Source organism: Camelus dromedarius, chromosome 23, assembly GCF_036321535.1.
Source record: "Camelus dromedarius isolate mCamDro1 chromosome 23, mCamDro1.pat, whole genome shotgun sequence".
In the NCBI taxonomy this organism is placed as follows: Eukaryota; Metazoa; Chordata; class Mammalia; order Artiodactyla; family Camelidae; genus Camelus; species Camelus dromedarius.
In genome coordinates this window covers 18803117-18824361 of record NC_087458.1, presented here as the reverse complement: position 1 = coordinate 18824361, position 21245 = coordinate 18803117, and the positions used below count along the sequence as shown (strand labels likewise).

General features: G+C 37.0%; 1 protein-coding gene and 1 long non-coding RNA gene across 8 annotated transcripts in view; one reads left to right on the top strand and one right to left on the bottom strand.

Moving 5' to 3' along the window:
* The window catches only part of DNM3 (dynamin 3), a 459300-nt gene that overhangs the window by 233007 nt on the left and 205048 nt on the right, over positions 1 to 21245 (bottom strand). For all 5 annotated transcript variants that reach the window (XM_010984527.3, XM_010984524.3, XM_010984526.3 and 2 more), the window contains one exon: positions 17890 to 18003. In XM_010984527.3, the coding sequence (XP_010982829.1) occupies positions 17890 to 18003 (114 nt within the window). The remainder of the gene's footprint in view (positions 1 to 17889; positions 18004 to 21245) is intronic.
* On the top strand, positions 2060 to 8208 carry LOC105092766 (uncharacterized). 3 transcript variants are annotated; one of them, XR_010377544.1, is made up of 3 exons: positions 2060 to 2333; positions 4083 to 4583; positions 6133 to 8208. It is a non-coding gene; the product is annotated as an uncharacterized LOC105092766 (long non-coding RNA). The 3 variants fall into 3 exon arrangements; XR_010377545.1 differs by lacking the exon at positions 2060 to 2333 and having other exon boundaries at positions 3901 to 4166; positions 4509 to 4583; XR_004131541.2 differs by lacking the exon at positions 2060 to 2333 and having other exon boundaries at positions 3901 to 4583.

Genomic DNA, 21245 nt, shown 5'->3' with positions numbered 1-21245 from the left:
CTGGGTTCCTGGCTGACTATTGTCCCACTGGCTCTTGGTGCGTCTATGATGATTTGTGAATAAACATATAGACACTCAACAAGAACGGAATTGGTAGTCACATGTCATAAGACCATTAGATGGTATGTAGCCACACTTGCATATTTCCAGGATTATGTAATCATATGAAGCAGTGACAGGGAAAGAAGGAGCTGAGGCACACCGAGCTTGCCCAACCACTGTGGAATAGGCCCTGAAGACACAATTATGGGAGCAGAAGCTCAGTGATACAAAGTAATCCCTCCGAATTTCTACTGATGATTTAAATCCCTCTGGAATGATGTACCTTACTGCTAATCTCTTTGTTCCATCCTAAACTGCTAGACAATTCTTTTTTTTTTTTAATCTTATTCAATCTTCCTCCCAAGGTGAGCAGGGCTTGCAATAACTTTTGAACCCTTTAACGGTACAGTAATTCAAGAGAAGACATTTAATGAAAAGCGAATGCTTTTAGACAGTTCTCACTTGAAGGCTTCTGAAATATTGAACCCAACGTTTTCAAAAAAGATTTTTCTGCTTCTCAAAGTACTGCAGAAGGCCAGTAGAAATGAATTGCTTTGGCTGTAAGTCTTCAAAGAAAGCTAAGTTCCTTAGTTTGGCTACTCAAATCAAATTTGGAAGCTACCTAGGAATTTTCTCACATGTTGATCTCTGGAAGGGCAATTAATCAAGCTCTTGTTGGAGGCAACTCGAACTTTAATCACAACACTATGGAGGGAAAGTCAGAGAGCTGCACGCTCAGAATATTCAGCGGTATATGTAATTGAAAACAGCAACAAGAGAAGAAAAGTGGATGCCAGTGGGCTGCTATGTTATAAACTTTGGTCAGGCAGTACTTGGCAAATTTCAACAGATTTAGTTAAACCAGCGATAAAACGAAGCAGTAGAATACCGTTAAAACAAAACAAAAGTATTAACACAGAATCAGGAATTACCAGTGAAAAACAGTGCTGTACCTAATAGCTTGGATCTACCAGAGGCAATCTGTTAGGCGACCGGCGTCATTATTTCATAGTGGAGGCTTGAAATCAAAACTTTTAAGTTTCTTTAGGTCAAGCTATAGCACAGCGTTCGGAGAGGCAGCCAGAATCTCCGAGGGAAACGGGGAAGGCCACATGTGGAACTAATTACTCATGGAGAGGCCATGACAAAGAGCATTTCTCCAGACTTTTCATGGGGGCTTCACTTTCAGGAAGTTGCTATAATTACTGTTCAAGTCTAGAGCAGCCTGCAAGCCGCTGACAGATCCAACAGACAGGAGGAGGAGGAGGAGGGAGAAAGAGAGAGGGAGAAAGAGAGAAAGAGAGAGAGAGAGAGAGAGAGAGAGAAAAAATGAACTTATCTGCCCTTTCTGACGAGTGAAATACCAGAAAATAAAGTACCACAGGAAAGCTCAAAACGGTTTCCAAATGAGCCCTGGCTTCCAGTGTTCAACTTTCTGTTTACTTTTGTTTTTTTTAATCTATCCTCTAACTTCAAATTACTTTTCTAGCCTGGCTCGGACAGCAAATTTGTACTTCTCCACGAACGCACTTTCAGTCGGCCACAGCAGAACTGTACATCTCGACTTTTTTTTTTTTTTTTTTTTTTTTTTTTTTTACAGCTTTTCCATACTGGGGCCCACTTCCTGCCCAGTTGAGGAAAAAAATCTGGCCTGAAGATGAAATGACTGCTTAACATTACACTAAAACATCTGGTACCATTTTATGCACAGACCCATGTCTGAGAGCAGGCGATTCTAGCGGTCTCTCCAGCGGCACAGCGCATACCCAAACCTCCCCAGGGTGACATCATCCCATATATGGACTCTCCAGCCCAGCCCTCCCCCTTTTCCTGGTCCTAAATTCATTGCCAGTTCCCCAGTCTGCAGCAAATGTGCCACGTCAAGACTGGAAATCACAGCCCTTGAGTCTCAGTCGGGGCAGCAGAATTCAGGGGGGGAAGCCGAATGCAACCCCTGGTGCAGGAAGGGAGGCTTTTCCCAAAGACCGGGAGAGGATTTTAAGTACATAGATGGAAGCTTCTGGAGATCCTGCTCCGTCGCCCCAGTGTTCAGACTACCTGTTCAGGACAATGCCGTTGTACAGTAGTCTGCACATTGGTTAGACTGGGCAAGGGACAACAACGCCACGGACGGCCGGGGACACCAGTCGCTGTTTCCAAGGAGAAGAAGTTTGTTCGCTCCTTTTTCGAATCTCATACCCAGTGTTTTTCTTCACAGGTTTTGCACACTAGGGACCAAGAAGCCCTCGGGGACACTGCCGAGAAAGGACTGCTCAAGGGAAGACCTGTGGGTAAGGCCTTCTTGACTGCTCACCTGGGCTGGGACCAGGAGAGCCGCGGTGGGGAGCCGGTGGTTTGTGTTCACATGCGAGAGAAACTGAGGCAGCCGTGGGACCGAGTGCTCTGCATTTAATTTTACAAGAGCAACAGTGTGTGGTACATAGCGACTGACTAGATGGTACTGGATTTCCAAAGAGTTATAAGTATTTCCTGAAGTTAAAAGGTTTTCCCACTTTGAAATGAAGTATGAAAAGACTCCCACACGAGAATAATTTAATGAGGACAGTTTTGAATTGTTGAAATTAATAATCCAGAGACCTAAAAACTTACTTGAATGAGGACTGTAGTATAACATTTCCCATCCCAGGATTGAATTAATTTTGCCCCAAAGTAAAGAATACTTCCTATTTTTAACATGTTATATGAATACGGCTTTTCTTATAATTTACTTATGCAATATAAATATCGGGAATAATAGTAGCTAACAATAAAAGAAGAGGCTGCCAAGTTTTTGCCTACCAGACAATGCAGATGGGACCGGTCCAGAAAAGAGCACAAACCTAGAACTTACAGAGTCAGCAACCAATTAAATCAGGGAATAGAAATCTCTATCTTCAGATATCCCAATATACATCTCTGTATTACTTTTCTTTTTTTTTTTAAATCTAAGAATAGTTGATAACTGCTGGTCAGCTGAGCCCCCACGCCTATGTTTTACAATGCTTCTATTTCTCTGAGCTCTTAAGATGATAAGGTACTTTGTCTACAAACCCACTGATAAAAAAGGAATTTGTAAACGAAAGCAAAGTTTTCTTTGGTCAGTTTCCAGCTGTCCTGGGGGTGAAGGATGGTGGGAGAGGGGGAGGAAGGTAGGAGGGAGGAAACCCTCAAGCTGAATGAAATCCCAATAGAGAGAATAGAGAAAGTCTGGGTTGCAATATGATCCATGCTGAACTTAAGAGGTGGGTCCCTTAAAGAAAGTTCTGGAAAAATGCTACTGCCTCAACCTTCATTTAAATCTACCCCCAAACAATTCTATGTAATGAAAACGTCTGTTCTTTAGGCTTTTGTGAAAAGTGAATGTAATCTCTTTTGTCCTCCTTTAAATTCTTCACAGTTACAGTGGTTCCTAAACAAAGCCTTTTCTAAATCATACTTTTTGCAGCAATTCAAAAATTGTTCCAAGTTCTCTTTGGCAAAACATTTTATTACCAAAGGTTCCCCAAGTTATCTTTTGTCACAACAACTTATTTTAAAAATCACCCCTCTGTGATCATTCCAAAACTGGTACAAAGAACATATATTTTTTTCTCTTATTTACAGCTTTAGTTAAAATATAAAGAGCAAGGATTTGTTTTTGCTATTTTCTCCACTTAGATGATACAATAATGTCATCCTTTATTTTTTCTATTATATCTCGAAGGCTTCCATATTAATTATTTTTAACAGAACAAGTGAGATTTTTAAAAAAATCTGTTTCCTATGTTTCTTTTACATAGAAAAACTGAAACAAAATCTATTAGATGTATTTTATAGGAGCTTATTTTTTCAAAAAATATATTTTTAGTAATTGATACAGTCACTAAAGAAGATAGCTATAAGGTATTTTGGCAATATTAAGGTTTCTCAAATTTGGGGGGGTTTGGGGTTTTTTTTTTTTTCACTCCATAGAAATGACTGGATTTCCTATCTTGCTTTCATTTCATGTATATTTAATTTAAATATCTTTCTTCATATTAAATGGCCTTTTTGTTTCAAAGAAACTACCACTGGTTCCTCACCGATTTTCTCCATCAAGATGACTTTTAGTCTGGAGACAGAGGGGACCGGAGGGTGTCCTTGGCGTAAGTACAGGAGTAGGAACGTATGAATTAATTTGCAAAGGGGTAACTGAGGAGCCCCTGCATGTGCTTCGCGGAGCTCTGCTGACAATCCATTTTTGATGCAAACTTTTAACAAATGGGAAGGAATAGTACTTATTTTTAAACTAAATTAAAAATCAAAAGTAAAAGCTTACTTGATAAACCTCTGCTGACTGAAGGGAGGATGACAGTTTATACGCTGGTACATACACCGACATGTACACACACATATCGTAAAATAATCTTATCTATTTCCAGGGTAATTAAAATAATGTTTAATTTTATTTTGATATTACTTTATAAGGAGATATACAAATATTTTAGGGATCATGGGATCTATTCCAGAGGAAACTAACCAACAGTGAACATCTTCAACTAAAACTACCCCTGGATATGATGGTAAGTGAAGTATTAAAACTGAATATTGTACATCTTCAGAAAGAGAAGCTTGTTTGAAAGGCCTGTCCAAACTGGACTTCATAGAAACTTAGTAGTTGTTTTTCATTTTAGTGGATGTGATTGATAAATTAGACTAGGTACTGAGTTAAAAGGAGAATGCTTTCCGTTATCAAAGAGAAAGAAATTCAGAGCCTTCCCTTCAACACCATCATTTCTTAATTGGAAAAGGACCAATATAAAACAATATATTTACATTTTAAACCCAACTCCGCCTTTTTAAGCCATAGATCTCAAAACCAAAGAAAGTTTATTTACAAGAGGGAAAAATTTCACACTGATCACTTTCTTGCAATTAGTCAATAGGTTTAATATCCTTCCTGCCTGGCATTTGAGCTTTTGGCCCAGATAATGTGTTTATATTTTTCAAAAACGAAAATATACCATCTGCCCTCGCCTCTTGCCCTACAGACCACCCAAGTTTTTCACTCTATGGGAAAGAGTTTAGGCACAAAACTCCTAATGAAGAAATCCCCCTCCCCCCTCCTTTTTTCCCCCAGTTGAAGTCTTAAAGCTGCTATAGGAAATAAAAGGAAAATACAACTTGGTAATGCAACAAGTTCCCTCATCCAGCATACATCTTGACTAAAGAAAAGCAAATCTACAAGAGATTTGCTCTTAAAAAAAAACAAAACATTTTCCTCTTCTCTAAAAAGACTATCCCACCATCTCAATAATGTCTAAATAATAACTAAGAGACCATCACTCATAACTTTCAGCTTAAAATAACTAGAAGGTCAGGCTTTAACCTAAGAGAAGACAGGAAATTCCTGAGTAAAGACTCTACTTTCTTACTTGGTTTCTCCTACCTTATAAACCTTGGTGTGCTACAAATTATGTAGATAGAAATATTTACCTATTTTTTGAAAGTCTCTTATTAAGAATTTTTATCAGTTTTAATATATAGAGATAATGAAGTAAATTAAGGAAAATAATTAAATCTTAATTTTGAATTTCCTGACTTATTGTGACAGCCAGTTTCCTGGAGTTGCTTTGGTTTAATTTTATTGTAGAAGATGATTCACTTTGTTGCATTTCTTTCTTAAGATTATAAATAAAGTATAAAAAAGAAATAAGGTATAATGACTGTATTAAAAATTACATAGTATGATAATAATGTAAATAGCTCTCATATTTTAGCTAGTATTTTAAGTGATAATTAATATTCTCTGTATAATTTGGAAGGTAAGAAAAAGCCCTAAATGTTTTTTCCACCTTCTATCTTTTTAAAAAGCTTACGGGCAGGTTCAGCGTAACTATGAAGTGTTCATATGCCACATACTCATTATAATTACGTTTAAAAAGTCTATTAGAAACATAAATTGTTCTGAATCTTATGAGTAGAATAAAATCATTTTTCAGCAAGATTTTTCCCTCTGAAAAACAGTTATGGCTTTTGAGGCTCAAATAAATTGGAGTATCTTGTTTTAATAGAACTGTTTCATATTAAAGGACAACATGAACTCACAAATATTTCTTTCTATTTTTTCAGGTTGCACACATCATTCCTTTATGCAGAGTTAACTGGATCAAATTATTTATGGGAGAGAGAGGGGAAAGCTATACAGAATTACAGTAATTTTAAATTTCCACCAAAATACTCTTTGTAAGTGAATCACTCCATAAATATTTTCTGTTGCACTGAATGCAGCGACAATAACAAAATAGTTTCTTAAGGTATCTGTCTTTGCATAATCTGGCCTTGTAATTACTTAAATATTAGCCAAGTCTACTGATGTTTTTGATTCTGTCAAGAAAAAAACAGTCCTCTACTCAGAAGTGATGACTAGAAACAGAATCAGACACTTTTTTTTTTGAAATTAAATAAATGGAAAATTGCTCTTATCAACTCTGTTAAAATTGTATCATAACTAATTACTTCATAGAAGTTCAGATGTGTAAAAAACTCACTTTTTTCAGTCTCTAAAAACTTTTTTGCTCTCCATAAACTTACTATTTGCTATTTTCTCAGAATTTTACAATTAAAGGGAAATAAACTATGTTTTCCTTACACTTCCTTGAAAAAAACCCTTAAGTACACACTCCTTGGAACATAAAGGTTTTGTTTTGTTTTTTAAGAAATTCCACTTTTTGGAATTTCAACTATCCAAATTTTTTTTTTAAGAGAAGGGGAATTTGTTAAATACCTCTATGGATATGAATTGATCATTTATATTAAAATAATCAGTAGAATTATTCTCGACTCACCAGAATTAAATTTTCTAACTGTATCTTTAACACTATTAACTCTTCCTTATATGAATTCTTATATGAACTCTAAGGAAATTTTCCAAAGGGTCTGGTTTTACATTTTGTATATGAAATGAAGTTTCCTTTTCTGTGTTTAAGGTACTATTTTGTAACTGTATTGCACTGACAACATCCAAAACACATTATGAGCATCACTGTGGGTAACAACTTTTTAGTTTATACCTCTTTTGATTCATGGCACAACCTTATAGTTAATTAAGAGAGGGAGAACTTAAGCTCACAACTGCTTTTTATTTGGTTTTCACATCCATACTAAAAAAAACTTTGCATTAAGAGGAATATGAGAAATGTCAATAAGTTCCTACTGTTTAATAAAATATTGAAAAAAATGCATCTAATTGTAAAATCCCACTATCAAAGCATCAGATACCAAAGTCGGCTGGTTGAGTTGTCAAATACATTAGGCTCATTAATTATTTGGAAAATGGCTGCCCTTTCCATGTAAATGACAAGTTTCTTTTTCATGGGCAAGGTTATGGTACTTATCTCCTATAAGAGACATGTATAAACATAGTCTTTATCTTTAACTTCAGTTTTAAAATATGCAGAGCTTTTGTGAAGAGGAAAAACATCTGGTTCAATTACTCTGAACTCTGACTGCATGTGGGCCAGGAGTAATATGAATTGGATTTAAGAATAAACCTTGTGTTTAGTCTTTTTTGTTGTTGTTTTTTCCTTAAAATTTCAATGTGAGTTTTCTGTTATGTCAATCATCCATGTTAGCACATTTGAAACAAATGTATAAGTGTACTTTCTGAATAAAGTCAAAAGTCTAACTTGTTTTTAGCTCCATAACGTTTTAATGTTTAATTCTATTGTGTGTTTTTTCTCCCTTTCCCCTGACCCTCCAAAACCACCAAATCTGGAAAACAGAATGATTGTATCTGCCCATGAGCAAAGGAAACCCGAAGGAACCAAGGGCCTGGCTGGACGGAGTTGTCATGTGTCTGCCTGTCTACACTTGCTGTGCAGAACATCCGCTCACCTGTACAGCAGGCACAGACAGGCAGTCACATGACAACCCAGCCTGAATGACAACCAGCCATTGAAAGAAAGCCCTCACACCATAGCATCTACACCAAGAGCTACAACCAAAATGAGGGGCGCGGGGGCCTGGGGTTTTAATCTGTCGGTTTCTTAATTCGTATGTATTATTATTATTATTATTATTATTATTATTATTATTATTATTATTATTATATTATTATTATTTTCTTTTGATTCAAATATTGAAACCCACCAAAAGTAAAGTGAGTGGTGCTTATGAAATATAATAAAACCCATTTCTGAAACTGTTCCTGTGCTTTCTATAGTTCTCTTTTCCTAATTGTTGTCAGTAAATTACTACCCTTGTACACATTCACTGTACACAGCTTCGCAGCACCCTGTAATGCATAGAACAAGATGACATCAGCCTGATGCCTGACAAAGAATAAGTGATTCTGATAATTCTACTCCAAAAACTAAGTTCAGTTTTCTGTAGCATGATTTTTTTAAGAGAGAGGGATAAAAGAAAAACAGCGAAGGGATAATATTCCAGGGAATCGTGTATTTTGAGTTAACAAACTCTGACTGTTTGGGTCTGGGTAAAACATAGTAAGGAGTATTCATTTCCAACACACTTTTCAACTGTATTAAAATAGCTGTTTCTCTTCTTTTGATATATAGAAAGCTGAAACTGAAGCTTTGGTATTTCAAAGTGTCATGATGTACATGAATTTATTACTGCCATTGTTTAATTAAGAAGGAACTACAGTTCTAAGGTGGAATTTACGAGGCCAATACACATGCTCCCAACTCACTGTAAACTTTCAAACTCTTGAGATGTTCTGGCAGTTCAATTATTTTCAAAAAGAGTAAAGAAAGGGATTAATGCATACGCAGTGTATATTTTGCCATATCTTTTGAGGAAATGTCAAAACTTCAAGTCATACACTGTGAACTGGAGTGAAATCATCAGGATTGGCTTGTGTAATATTTGAATATCTGAATGAATATTTTAAACACTCAAGGGTAAAAGGTGGCTCCCCACCTTTGATTTTAATAGGTAAAATTAATAATTTGTCAACTTTGAGTTGACTCACAAAAATGTTTTAAGTTTGGTATCTAAAATTAATTTTCATCTTTCTTAGAAAGATTCTGGTCAAACTGCAAAAAATGTTGCACAAGACTACCCCAAATTTTTGTTTTTTTAATCTAGCAAAACATTTCAAGTGTATATTTTGGACTACAGCAAACTATTTTTATTCAGATATTTCATTTTTAAAATGAAAGATTTCGTTTTAAGGCTAAAAACCCCACGAGGTTCAAAATTTCAACAATTTTGTGATATTTTACCAAACCTGACACATAGTTCCTTAAAAGCAACAACAACAAAAACAGAGATTGGGCAAAGCTAATTAGTAAAAATATGATCCAGGCTAAATTCTTGCATTTAACAATCTGGCATAAGGAAATACATCATCTCTTAAAATGTGCTACTGCAAAATAAATTGTGCAATGAAGGTTTTTTTACCTTAAATAACAGTCCCATGACTAGTAAATAAAGTAGTAAACAAGAGTTCACAAAATGTAAAATATAAACAGGAAGGCAATACAAAAAATGCCTCACAGAATATTTACATAGTATCACCCCATTTTAAATGCTTTATATAACCTGTAGCAGACGCCACTGACAGGAGTCCCCATAGAGATCATTCTATGGGACCCTACAAGGCACTGCCAAGGCAGTGACTTAGAGCTCTCTGAATGACACAATAGCTGGGTCAGAACATAAAGGAGACTGTCCCATTTCACCAGATTCCAAAGGGACTCCAGGATAACGTTTCAAATAATCATCTCTTAAAACATGAGGTTAACATATTGGTACTTTTTTTTTTTTTTTACTTAGCTTGAAAGAATGTTTTATAAATTGTGCATGCGTGTGTGTGTGTGTGTATGTATTTAAGTTCATTAAATGAGGAACATTTTAAAATTTTACTCTTCTAGGAAAAGGTAGTATAAAGCATAATATTTTTCTTCCAGTACAAACTTTTGAGTACAACAAATAATACTTACGAGGGAGTAGGTTTGAGTATATAAGTATTTTTAATAAATTTGAAGTAGCATTTACCATTATGGTTTTTTGAATAATATCATCTATTTTTCTAAATTATAAATCTTTGGATAATGCCAGAATGTGGAAGTGTTTATATGAAACTAATCCCACATTAAAAAGCATAAGATAGCTTATGCACATGAAAAAACACATGCACAACTATCATCATGAAGAATTTTAAGTAATATAAATGTTTTAAAGTTTAATATTTATTGGGACTTTTTTTTAATTAAAAAAATCTAAGTTTTGGCTAACTAAACAACTCAGCGAGGATTGTGACTAGTGTTCACAGGGTCAATCGTGACCTCATCCCAGGAAACAGAATCTTGAGAGTATGAGTGAAAATGGACAGAGTTGAAGATTTCTATAACTTCTCAGTCTCACAACTTTGGCCATCCTGGGATGTAGCTGTCATTTTGTTTCCTATTACCGAAGTTACATTTATCATCTGTTGCAGCCACATAATAAAAACAATACTAAGTAAATATCCCTATAAGGGAATTATATAATCTCCTTATCAAGCTATCCAAACACTTCAACCCACAAAAATGAGGCCTGTAATTTTTTAAGAGTCCAAAGAATGTCCTTATTTCAATGCAGATTTTGGATTTTCTTCAATACTGTAAGGTTAGTACATTTCCACTGGAAACGCTTCTGTTAAATCACCCTACTTTCCTAGGAGTAGTCCATTATGATTTTAATCTTCGTGTTGGACTATAGAAACGAAACAAATATTGGCTGTATGCTATTATTATACATAAACTAGCAGTCCTCTGTTTTTCAGAGATTTTAAATGATCACTTACACATTTCTCATTGCTATTAAGAAAAAGAAGGCTCTTTTCTCCTTGAAACAAAACATGCTATTCTTTAAAATTTTTTATTTTGGAATATTTTAAATAAAAGCCATCATTTCTTTTTTTTTTTTTCCAACTCTGACTTTAAGGTATTAATGTAAACTATCTAAATCCAAAATCCTTTTGAAATGATAGTTTCTATTTTATTCCAATGCCTTGCCTTTTCCTAAGTGCCTCCCAATAACTGTGCAAAATACATTTACCATGTATGAAAATGACATTGGGGAATTTATTTTCTACTTAAACTATCTTCAATCCAGGAAGCCATATAATCGGAGGGGGAAAAAAAAGAATCCATTAATCTTCAATGATGAAAATTAAGAAAATTTTAAGACAATCTATCTCTAATGGTAATTTTACCCTGTAATTCAATAATTTGGCTTAGCACTTGAGATACCAGGACATGATGAATTATTACACCGAATTTACCTATTTATTTGCTTAATCACATCTTCACTCAACCAAAAGTTATTTAGCGCCACTTATCAGCACCATGTCTGCTGGTGATAGAACATGGAACGAGACAATGGCTCATAGTCTCAAGAAGCTTACAGATGAGTTATGTCAAATTTCACCTTTTGAAAAAAAAAATCTCTTAAATTCATCCATTTCTATCAAATTCCCTCAACCCACCCCAGACCAAGCTACAGATACCACAGCAATAGCTTTCTAACAACTCCCCAATCCAGTTTTGTCCTCCTCCAATCCATTCTCTATAAGGCAATCAAAAGGATCTGTAAAAATTTCAAATCTTATTACGTGACACTCCAGCTTAAAAAACTTAAAAGGCTTCTCGTTGTTCTTAGGATCAAAATCCTTAATCTTTATTGAGTCCTTTTCTTTGTTCCAGTCACAACGGCCTAAACTCAGTTTCTTAAATTCATCAGGCTCAATCTTGCCTTAGGCATTAACAGGAGCCTTCTCGGACTGTTCAATGTAATGCCCCCCCCCAACACCCTCGCTGTGATTCCCAACCCAGACACTCCTGAAGTCAAACACATCAATGGATTTATTTTCTTCATAGTTTGTAATCTGAATCTTACAGGTGTTCTTGATTGTTTATGTTTTCTTTATTGGGAAATATCCTTCATAAGCAGGCAGGTACCTTGCTAACCATTTTATCCTTAATGTCTAGGATAGTTCTGGTACATAACAGGTGCTCAGAAAATCTTTGCTGGGATATGTTCAGATGATTAATAGCACAGCACTGACACTTAGCAGCTGGCTAAATTACTCATTCTGAGTCTCCATCTTTATTTCTAAAATGGAGAACATAAAGTACTGACTTAGTTCAGTGCCTGGTAAACTATAAACCCTCAATAAATGTTAACCATTATGATGATGATCATCATCAAGACTATCATCCAGACTGACAGCTGGCCTTCATGAGCTTAAGCAGGTAGAGTGAACAGCAGAGATACTTTTCACAACCACAATTACTGTAGAACTAGGGAGCGTCTTGTTAACTGGAAGTACATTTGCTCTGGCTGAGCATTCAGACTAGTTTGGATATACAAGGTGAGCCTGCAGTGAAGCAGGACTAGACGCTGAGAAGAGCTGAGTGGATGTACACAACAGAATGAGGAAACACATTGAGTCTGGGGCGATCCAGACTGACAGCACTGAGGGGAGAGATGGGAACGGGAAGAGACAGACAGACAGAAGGAAACGTACTAGCACAAGGATAGTACTGCCAATGACACCCCCAAGTGGGGTGTCCACTGGTTAAAGACTGCTGTGCAGAGGGTTATCTGATATTCTGTTTGAGGTTGTTTGAATTATGGTATTGCTTCCTCAAATTCTTGGTAAAGGTAAGTACTACAAATATCCCTATGTTATTATTTTGATAGAAATCAAAAGAGCTAAGTATCACCCATCTAAGATCCCAGGGGATCTATGTGGACACACAAGCCTGCGTGTCCAAGCTCTGCCCTCATCCCCATAAACAACGCCTCTCTGACTTGGGGTATGCACAATGACAGAAAGCCCTTGGGATTTAACCCAGGAAGAGGTCTATGTAACCCCCAGAAATGCATTCTGGGTCACTGTGTAGGGAATTTCAGAGTCTAGGGTACTGGAGTATGACTGAGAAGGACAGCCAGGTTTGGGCAAATTCCATTGCTCATTCGTTAGAAACTATCTAATCCTGTAAAAAATGGTCTATTTCTTTTCAAGTTGCAGAAACCCCAATTTGAGAGTAGTACTAGAAGATAACATACAGTCAAGTAGATTAATTATGTTTACCATAACCACACTGTATTATACAGATTCGCTGAAGATAACACATGAAAATAACACTGTTTGGGACACAGGGGGAAATCTTTCTATTAAGATCTTCTCTCAGTAACATTATAACTATTATTATTGCAATGTTGAATAATGGTTCAAAAAGTGCAGTCCATAGTTGCTTGAGGGTGCTCATGAATCCATCTCAAATTTAAGGGTAGGGTGGATAGATCCATTAACGATGGGGAGAAAGCAGGAAAAATGCTGGGGACTTACTATTACCATCATGCCAACTCTAGGTTAAAACTGTTACACAGGTTATTTATGCTACTGCCTCTGCCAGCTTGGAGAGGAAATCACATTTTCGGTTATCATCATCTCTAACCCACAGGCTGGACGGGAGGCAGTATGGAAAAGTCTCACTGAAGGACTGGGATCTGAATTCCCTCTTACCATCTGAATCTTATCATTCTCTGCTAAAAAAAAAAAAATCCCAGATCTCATACATCCTATCTCGTAATATGAAACAACAACAACAACAACAACAACAACAAAACTGGAAATTAGAAAACGTATGAGTCAAACAATGACATTACAGTAGGAGGGTCTAGTATTACTTGCAATGGTGAGAATAAATATAGAAGTGTGACAACTAAAAGTTTATAAATGCACTTAATAAAATATGATTTCTTAGAGTCCTACAAACTCCCTTTGAGGTGATTTGGTCAGCAACAGTCCCCTTTTGATAGGTGAAGACCGAAACTCAGAGAAGTCTGACTTGTTCCAACACTGGCAGTCAGCCGTAGCAAACTCACACCCTCCAGCACCTCACCCTTTTCAATGCATCAAGCATATGGTCTATAGGATCTTTTGCTCAATTAATGTCATCCTGAAAACAGCTCAAAGCATTGTTCTTTAACCAAAGATATATTTCATAAATCATTTCTATTTATTACAAACCTATCATAAGTTAAATAAAATCATACCTATTCATATGACATAACATGCTCTTTATTCAACAGCCAAATCGACTGTAATGGAAGCATACCAGTCTAATTACACAACAAAGTAGGGAGATGAGGGAACACGGAAACAAATGATAATCCTCTATGAAAATTCAAATATAAATTTATTATTAGTTAAATGGATAAATCTATAACTAACAATAATATTTGCTGTGTCACATTTCCTCGGCTAAAAGGAGATACACTGCCAGGTAACAGGATTTCCCAAGTATGTAGGTGCTGATGTGACAAGATACCTTGGGGACAAAGTACAAGCACTCAACTTACCAACAAACTAACTCCAAAAGTTGAGTAAGAACTCAGGCTAATCTTCCCAAAGGAAAATTGGAAAGTTGGGGTTTTCGACACTGCCCACAGAAGCATTTCAATCCATAGGTAGTTAAACTATGGCAGCAAGACCTCTGTGAAATCTAAGCATCATTTAAAACATTGCTGCTAAAGGATGGGTGTTCAGGGTACAAAGTCAAGAGGCCAGAGACTGCTCACTACCTCAGAGCCCCACCCCCCTGACATTTCCCCTGACCTCCTTTCCCCATACCCTCCCTTCCAGCCTCAGCCCCCTGGAGATGCAGATAATTATTTGCTGAATACTGGTAAAGAGCAAGAAACAGTGCTGACCCTTCCCTTTTGCCCAGCCAGCAGGCTCAGAGGTGGTCTGTGGTGGTAGGAAGTCCTGGCGAGAGAAACAGAGCAGGGTGGAGAACCACAGTGGTGGTGGCCAAGGGGTGGTAAGGTGGGAATGAATGAGGATGGTTCCAGGAGAAAAAGGTTCTGCCCCACTGACACAAATACTTTGAAGACAGGGGTCACGAGTTAGGCATTAATATTTGGAAAATTTCCTTTCTGGTTTCTTGAGCAGAGTTTTTCATAAGTAACAGTAGTGAATGTCTACAGTGTAGCTGTATGTGATACATCAACTTGCTACCCTGAACTGGAGTGCTCCTCTTTGGCCACCATCTTCTCTTGCCCAGACTGCTGATACAGCTGGTCTCCCTGCTTCTGTTCTTGCCACCCTCACTCCATCCACACACATTCTAGCCCACCCAGCATGCCCAACCGAGCAGCCAGAGGGATCTACCTAAAACACAAATCTAATCATGTCACATCCTGCTGAAATAGGTCAATGGTTTTCCACTACCCCTGGAGTAAAATCCAAATCACTGGGTGGGGCCTTGTCAAGCCCCACCCACCGATACCTCTGATTTTATTTCCTACTTCCCTCTCCCAGGGATCCTACTTCTCAGCCACAGGCTTCCTGCCCACTCCCACCCTGGCGGGTTTAATATGCTCACTCTGGAATGTTCTTCAACTAAATCTTCCACACAATTCATCATTCCAGGCTCTGCTGCAATGTCACTTCCTCCCAAACACCCAATCCAAAGGTGCCTCCCCCAACAATTTCTAGCTCATTGACCTATTTTGTTCAGAGCACTTAATACCTGATATTGTGTCAGTCTGCTTTTTCTCTCCATGGAGCAGCCAATTTGTCTGTCATTTACTCTTTCTTAAAATGACCTAAACTAAGAAAACCACCCTTTTCTCAACTTTCTTCATCTAAATCACTCCAGTTTATTTCAAGGGTCATTCTTATCCTTCCCCACCCACCACACACACACATCCAACCACCGTCCACACACATACATTTCATAAAATGTTCTCTGGCACTCAGTTAATATTTCAACTGCACACATGTATTTTCTATTTGTTGTCATCAAGTGCTCATGAGGGAGCTTCAGAGCAGAGAATTTGTAAAAAGGTATTCTCAGTTTATAGTGGGGAGCGGATGGCCAGGGACCATGACCTCACCAAGCTCTCAAAGCCTCTTCCTTCCCTACCAGGAGCATCAGGTGTCTTCCAGTGGGCTTGTTTCAGTACCCATGCAGCCAAACAAAAAAAATCCTACAGATGTATTCCAACAGCAGTAGCTAACCCCAGACTCGTCAGAGCCCTGGTACTGACACCTAGAGATAAGCCAATGCTGTGATGCCTGGAACTCATCTTAATATATCCTCTGTGGAATGAAGGTGACCTGGAAAACCCCAGCATCTCAGAGATTCTTGCCTCCATGTGTGGTTGAAGGCATAAGCTCTGGAGTCAGACAGCTTGGCTTCAAGTGTCTGCTTTGCCACCAACCAGCTGTGTGACCGTGGCAAGTTAGTTATCCTCACCAGCGCCAAGTGTTCTGCCATCTAGGACACGGAGTCCTACAGAAAAGGCTTTTCAAAAGGTTGTGTGTTTTTTTCTCTTCATTTACTCTTCTGAAAAATGCAATAATAATAGTACCTATCCTTAGGGTTGTAATGTGGATTAAATGAGTTAAGTAATAAATATAAAACACTAGTTTTATTAATATGATTCCTCAGCAAAAACCTTGCTTTCCCTAGAATAACTGAGAAAGGCCCCAAGACCAGTACATAAATGACCATTTAAATCCTTGAAAACAAAATACATCTAACAGAAGATCTAGTAGGGCAATTGAACACAAAAGAAGATAATTTACTGATTTTTATATTTTGGAAGGCATCTCAGAGCTCCTGAAGCCATGGGCTTTAAACACAGGAGCTTCCAGAGAATGACAGGGTGTCTACGCAGCCAGCACAGGAAAGAAACTACTGCTAATCCTCGGATTCTCACAATGACCAATTCCACGTTTGACGGAAGTCAGTAAAATATGAGACATAAAAATTTGAAATAAAGCATTTGAGTAGAAATTTTCTTTGGGCATTTCTATAAGACTTGGTTTCCTTTACTGCAGAAATCTTAGTGACCATCAACTGATCAACTGGTATTTATTCAACACACCATTGTGCACAAAGCACTTAGCAAACAGAACTATGCAGGACGTGAAGCTTTTCCTCCAACAATTGACAAAGGCACCTTGCAGTGCTTCCAAAAGACACCAAGCCAAGATTGGAAGGACTTTTAACCCTGAAATGCATGCCCTGTATAGTCAAATAAAACTGAAACAATCTCACCTGTAAATAGTTTTGCTATCACAGAGTACTCTTAGTCAATGTTTGTACGCTGCATTATAAGCACCAAAAACTTCTCAGGTCAGACCAGAGCTATTAAAATTTCCAAAACACTGCTTAATTTCCATCGAGGCCCTCTCAAATTTACCAGTAACACTTTATAGCACTTCAATAGCTCTGTAAGACTAGTATGATTTTTTTTATGCTTTTCTAAGTATCAAATTTAAATAATAAGTCACAGGACTAAAATTATTAACATCTAACATGAACCAGAACACCATAATTATCATAATTCATGCTTTTACATAGCTATCAAATTCTCAAAGAAAAAAATTCATATAAACAATTTTCTGGGACTCACTTGAAGACCAGTGATTTGGACATTTTCAAAAGCCTGTCATTTGAGACCGAAGTCACAGCAGCAATCCCCAAAAGCTTTAATAACTCTGTATCACTGCTATTAATTTTGCTCTATTACTTTGAGTATTTTCAACATATTATTTAATGAAAATCGCTTTAACTAGACCAGTAGCTTGCCATTATTACAACGAAGGAATGGATCCCTGACTCCATTTCTTCAGGTAAACAAATATGTGGCTATATCAAAGAAATAAAAGAAACTTGAGGGGAATATTATAAAATTTTTAGATCTATGAGGATGTTGTTCTTGGAACAAACATCACCAAAGCTGTCTTTACTGAAAGAGGACCACTAATGTCTCAAAATTGTATATCACAATATTAGTTAATTTGAAATAGAAGCACTTTAATTAAAAACAACTCTGTCACCCTCTGCGGCTTACCTCATCATCCTTGTACCAGGACAAGCTTTCAGCGGTCAGGACGAACCAGTACCCCTTCGAGCCTCCTTTCATGATGCCGATGTTGCTGATGGTGAGCCACCCTTTTCGAATCACCTTCAAGAGAGCACAGACAAGTAGAGACGTTCAGTTTAACATGCGCCAATGGGGAACACAGGTCTCATGCTAAGTGAAGTTAAAAACAAGATACAAGTTACAATAAGAACAGAATTGTTCCCTCGAAGCACAACCGCTATTAAACTACTCAAAATAATGTATCTTGCAAGAGCACAGATAACCAGCGGGAAGTCTCTCCCGTCAAATGAACAAAATCATAACCGCGAACTTGCATGGATGGTGGAAATAGAGCAACTGAAACAGACAAATAAACTAAGGCAGACAAATAGGCTTGTGCCAGGCCTATTTATGGCACTGCTGCTACAATTAAAATATATTTAGTTGATTGGATGAACAACAATAGACTCTCCATGCCCACTGTCTCTTATCCCCTTCCAGCCCACTGGCTCATTTGTTTGCCTGGTTTGCAACTCATTAGGATTTCCACCAGAGACTGGCCACCAAATGGTGAAAAGAAAAAACTCAAGCCAACCAGTTAATTCCTGTTAACAACTCAAATAAGGCTGAATACGGGAGAAAGCTGAAACAATAAGCTAAAATTAAAACTTTGGGGCTTTTGAATAGTCTAGCTCTTTCCATCTACTTCTGGTTGTTATTTGCCAAGCTTCAAAATATGTAGAATTTTCATAAAAATCTTTAAATAGCCTTTACATTTTAAAACATTAACAACGTGGACTACAGACTTGACAGAAGTTATTTATAAATGGAATTTACGTGAAAATCTGTTTTTTTCTCACAGTTGTTGTAATGTTAAATGCTGTTTTCCATACGGCATAATTCACCATCTCCTCTATGCTAGATAAGTTGTCATAGAAATGAAATACTATATGGAATTGTATGATATTCTTCTAAATGTCAAAAACTATCTTACATCTAAATCGTTCATTATCCTAGAGATACTGAAATATTTTTTAAAATTACTTATTGAATGGCTACTTATTGAGTGTCAGTTCCTAAAGGAAATGAAAATATCCTAATAATTAGAATTTTATATTTATAATCTTTTCATATTTATATTTTATTTCTTAAGTCCTCTAGTTGAAGAAAGAAAGTCAATTCTATAGAAAAGTGTGAAATAAGCCAAGGTCATTGTGATCTTCCAAGCCTCTTCCCACACTCCCAGTCCCGGCCACCTTTGATTGCCTGTTTCAGCATCTCCCAAGTGCCCATTCTCCTTTTTTAACTCTACAACTTTTAGAGACTCCCCCACTCCCATTACAGAACCTCATTCAGGTCCAAACTAAAGCAGTTCTCTCCATTTTTCAAAATTTCTCCTTCTTATACTCTACTTCAGAAAGAAGGACACAATACTTCTCAAAGTATGGTTTCTACCACTTTTATTATAATCATTGAGATGCTTTCTAAAAACACAAGTTCTTGGGCTACCTTCAAGTCCAAATGAATCAGAATATGTATATATGGAACCCAGGAATTCACATTTTAACATGTCTCAACGTAACTCTTAACTCATACTGAAGTTTGAAGACCAGCTACATGCATACATATACATATACACATACATACAATCAAAACTTCATTCACCTTAGAGCAAATGATGGCATCTAATTTTTAATAAGAAGAAACTGGTTATTTCCCAGTAAGATTGTCACCTGCCCTACCAGGGCTTACCAATAGCATACTAATCACAGTACTCAATGAACGCATATTTACTATTTCATTTTATCAGGTATCTCTGAATAAGAGGAAATACTTATCCAGATACTCCGCAAATTGCAACAAGAAAAAATCACTCTTTCACAGAACGATACAACAGGCTGGCTTCATTAAGGAGAGCCATGAATTTAGTTCAACAAGCATTTCTTAAGAATTTATCATATGTCATGATGAAAAAGCATGATAATGCCACATCCCTGCCCTCAAGAATTTTATGGTTTTCCAGGGAATGAAGATCCATAAAGAGGTAATTTCCACATAATAGTGTAGTAAGAGATGTAGGTCAGCAAGGGAGGGAGCACTTGACACAGCGGAGGAAAAGCTGATGGGCTGTCCTGGAAGAGACGGTAGCTCAGAAGAGCCTGGAAGAGAATGAGAGTCGCATCAGGAAGTAGTCTGTTTGTTTTCCATAAAGAAGGACAAACGAGAACACAATAGGAAAGAGCCACTTCATACAGAAAATGTGACGTGGGATGAAGAAGCTGAGGCTAGAGAGGCAAGTGGAGTAAAGTCAGAGGGGATCCAGTTCAGTAAAACCCCAAATGTTAATGGTAACGTTTGGCAGTACCAAACTAAATTTCAAGTACACATATAAATCTATTTTTAAGCTTATATGACCGTCTTAGTAGGCTGTGTACATCTAGGAATACACAGAAAAAATTCAAAGTATGACATAAATAAATAATATTTTAGGTGAAATAAGTAATATTTTAAGTTTTTTATTCTCTGGGTGAAATGTATTTTATTTGTTACATTTATAACCTTATTACTGACTTCTCTGTGATACAGAGTGAGTGTGCTGTCATCTTTCTCTCTCTCTCTCTATATATATATATATAAAATAAATTTTAACTGTTTTCTTATTCTCTAAATAAAAATACATATGTATATGTGCTACTATAGCATCCGGAATCCCAGTGAATTTTACCTACTCCCTGGGACAAACTAGATTATGCAAGCTACTGCAATAATCCGACTGAGAAATGACTGAGGTGTGAAGTAAAGCCATGATGTAGAAAACATGAAAACAAATAAACTTAACTGGAGAAACACCTAGGAGATAAAATCCATAGGACTTATGCCTGGATGAGAGGGGGACTAGTGAAGGCAAGGACTCCAGAACTACACTGCACAGGGGCCTCCAGCCACACATAGTTATCGAGCCCTAGTGACGACTTGTAATTCAGATGTGTGATAAATGCCAAAAGGACGCTGAATTTTGAAAACCTAGCACAAAAGAAATGTAAAATATCCCATTAAATGTTTTAAAATGTACCACATGTTGAAATGCTGATATTTTACGACCTATCAGGATAAATAAAATCTATTCTTAATAGTCATTTCACCTGCTTCACTGTATTTTTTAATGTGGTTACCAGAAAATTTTTGTATTATATATGTAGCTTGCATTATATTTTTATTGGACACCGTGCTGTTCTAGAATGATTCTGAAAGTCATGGGCCTACCAAATCAGAAGGAACAGAGGAAGAGAACTGAGTTTTGGAAAGCGGGGAAGTTCATGATGAATTCAGCCAAGGCCATGTTG